The 2,189-nt window shown below is 36.5% G+C and overlaps 1 protein-coding gene across 3 annotated transcripts in view; it reads right to left on the bottom strand.

Moving 5' to 3' along the window:
- LOC106867296 (vacuolar protein sorting-associated protein 8 homolog) overlaps positions 1-2,189 on the bottom strand; it is a 47,870-nt gene that overhangs the window by 34,376 nt on the left and 11,305 nt on the right. For all 3 annotated transcript variants that reach the window (XM_014912135.2, XM_014912137.2, XM_014912136.2), the window contains exons 14-16: positions 1,751-1,831; positions 866-949; positions 118-204 (exon numbers count right to left, since the gene is read on the bottom strand). In XM_014912135.2, the coding sequence (XP_014767621.1) occupies positions 118-204; positions 866-949; positions 1,751-1,831 (252 nt within the window). The remainder of the gene's footprint in view (positions 1-117; positions 205-865; positions 950-1,750; positions 1,832-2,189) is intronic.

Below are 2,189 nucleotides of genomic sequence, written 5' to 3'. Positions count from 1 at the left end.
ATTTTAAAATGCCAATAGTGATTTATTTTCCTTTTTGGGTGGGGGTGGGGGAAGGCAAAACTATTGCACCTTATGGGGAAAAACAACCAAAGAACACCAGCAAAAGATTATATTTACCAGAGCTTCACTGACATTTCCTCCTGTTGCTAAAGACTTGAAGTGACTCGATCCATAAACCAGTTGGACATCAGCAATGTCAACAATCTGAAGAGAAAAAACAAACAGACAACAGCAAGTTTGGTTAGCCTACATTTTATTCTATTTAAATATAGTTTTTTTTGGGGTTTTTTTTTTTAACATAGCTAAGTTAAAGGAAGGCAGGCATATTGCTTGGTGGTTAAGGTGTTTCACTCCTGTCTATAAGATCATGGTTTCAATTCCAAGAATGAGTGGGCAATGCATTGTGTCTTCTTGAGCAAAACATTTCGTTTCCCATTGCTCCAGCCCATTCAGGTGTAAATGAGTCGTCGTGTAACAGCTTGCAGCGTTTAACCCTGCCACAGACCAGCGTCTTTGCTCAGCGAAGGGGTCTAGTGTTGTCTTCTCAGTCCCTTATTTGCTGTGGAAACTGCATGAAGCTCAAGGTTTGTGATTCCCAGTGCTTAAGACAATCCTGCAGATGGATCGTTTACCACCATTCCATGCTTTTCGTATGCAAGCCGGTGGGGCTCGCTCTGAGCAACTCTGACTTTGTCATCGTTGAACAAGGAAGAGCTACACTCATGATACTTTCTTGGAAAATACAACTTGCAACTGGAAACCGTTTCATTACTCAACAGAAAAGGGTTTGCACTAAACTGGATTAAGGGATTAAGGAAAGGAAAGAGGTGAAAGAGGAAAAAAGGGGCCAAAGCAATGAACTTACTTCTAGCTCTTCTTCGGACCTCACGTCTATAACATGAATCTTTTCTGTGGTGTCCAATGTAACGAGTGTCCTTGGATTCATCCACTGTGAAAGGGAATGGTTTCAACAATAAGAGGAAATATTTAGAACATAAAAAAAAATTAAAACAAAAAATTCATGCATACATACAAATACACACACACACACATACATATATATAAACATATATATATATATATATATATATATATATATATAAGATGTGGATTCAGAGAATTGTGTGGCTATCTCAGAAAGCACCTCTTACGGGCTTGGCTAACAGTCCACATAGTAATCTTATACAGAGAAGTGTAATGTAGAGTGTTTATCCAGATGAAACCCAGAAGGGCCAGTCAATGAAATTATTTCATGACAAGTATGACCTTAAAAGTTAGGCAGTATGAGGGTGAATATATATTTATTTAACTCCATATCCTTTGGGTTACAGCCGTTTCACAGCCTTCTCCATAGAGTATTAATTTCAGTGCAGAAGACATTATGCTTAGATGTTTACATTGTTTTATAGCAGGAGACTCATCCTGCTGCTATCCTTTATCTATTTTACAAGCAAGCATGATAAAGATGAACAGAATCATTGAGAAAATTCAGGCTGATTGTTACCCATGACTAGCCTATCAGACATCACCCAGTCAACCCATCATCATCATGTATCCTGCTTTCTACAATTTCTATTACTGCTCCAACTCCTCTGCACTAATATCACACTGTATACAGAGCTGTGTACTAAGCCCCAGGCTCAGTCTTTGCCGTGGCTTCTTTCAGATCCCCTTCCGACAGCTTAAAACAAAAGTAAAAGGCTATCTATCCACTACTAAAATTCAAAGAGAGAGAAAGCGTTTTACTCACAGTTATTGAAAGGAGTTTGTAAGGGAGTTCCATTTTCTGCAAACCTGAACAGCGGATATCTTGAGCATTATTGCAGATCACCTGAAATAGGTGAATTTATAGGTTACTAATGCAATTTACCTGTGATCTGTTGATGACATATTACTAGCAAAAAACATTACCTGTAACAGTTCTTAATCGTCTAGGTGACAATAGCTTTATACAAATACTTGGTATCTGCAATATTGTTACCTGGGGCAAATAGGATACATATATATATATATATGTGTGTGTGTATGTGTGTTTATATATATATATATATAAATATATATATATATATACATATATATATATATATATATAAACACACACACATAGATACATATATCAATACATGTATATAAACACACACATAGATATGTACATGCATGTGTATGTGTATGTGTATATATATATATAT

The sequence above is a fragment of the Octopus bimaculoides genome, chromosome 21 (genome assembly GCF_001194135.2).
Source record: "Octopus bimaculoides isolate UCB-OBI-ISO-001 chromosome 21, ASM119413v2, whole genome shotgun sequence".
In the NCBI taxonomy this organism is placed as follows: Eukaryota; Metazoa; Mollusca; class Cephalopoda; order Octopoda; family Octopodidae; genus Octopus; species Octopus bimaculoides.
The sequence above is the reverse complement of the archived record's forward strand: the minus strand, read 5'-3'. Positions and strand labels throughout refer to the sequence as shown.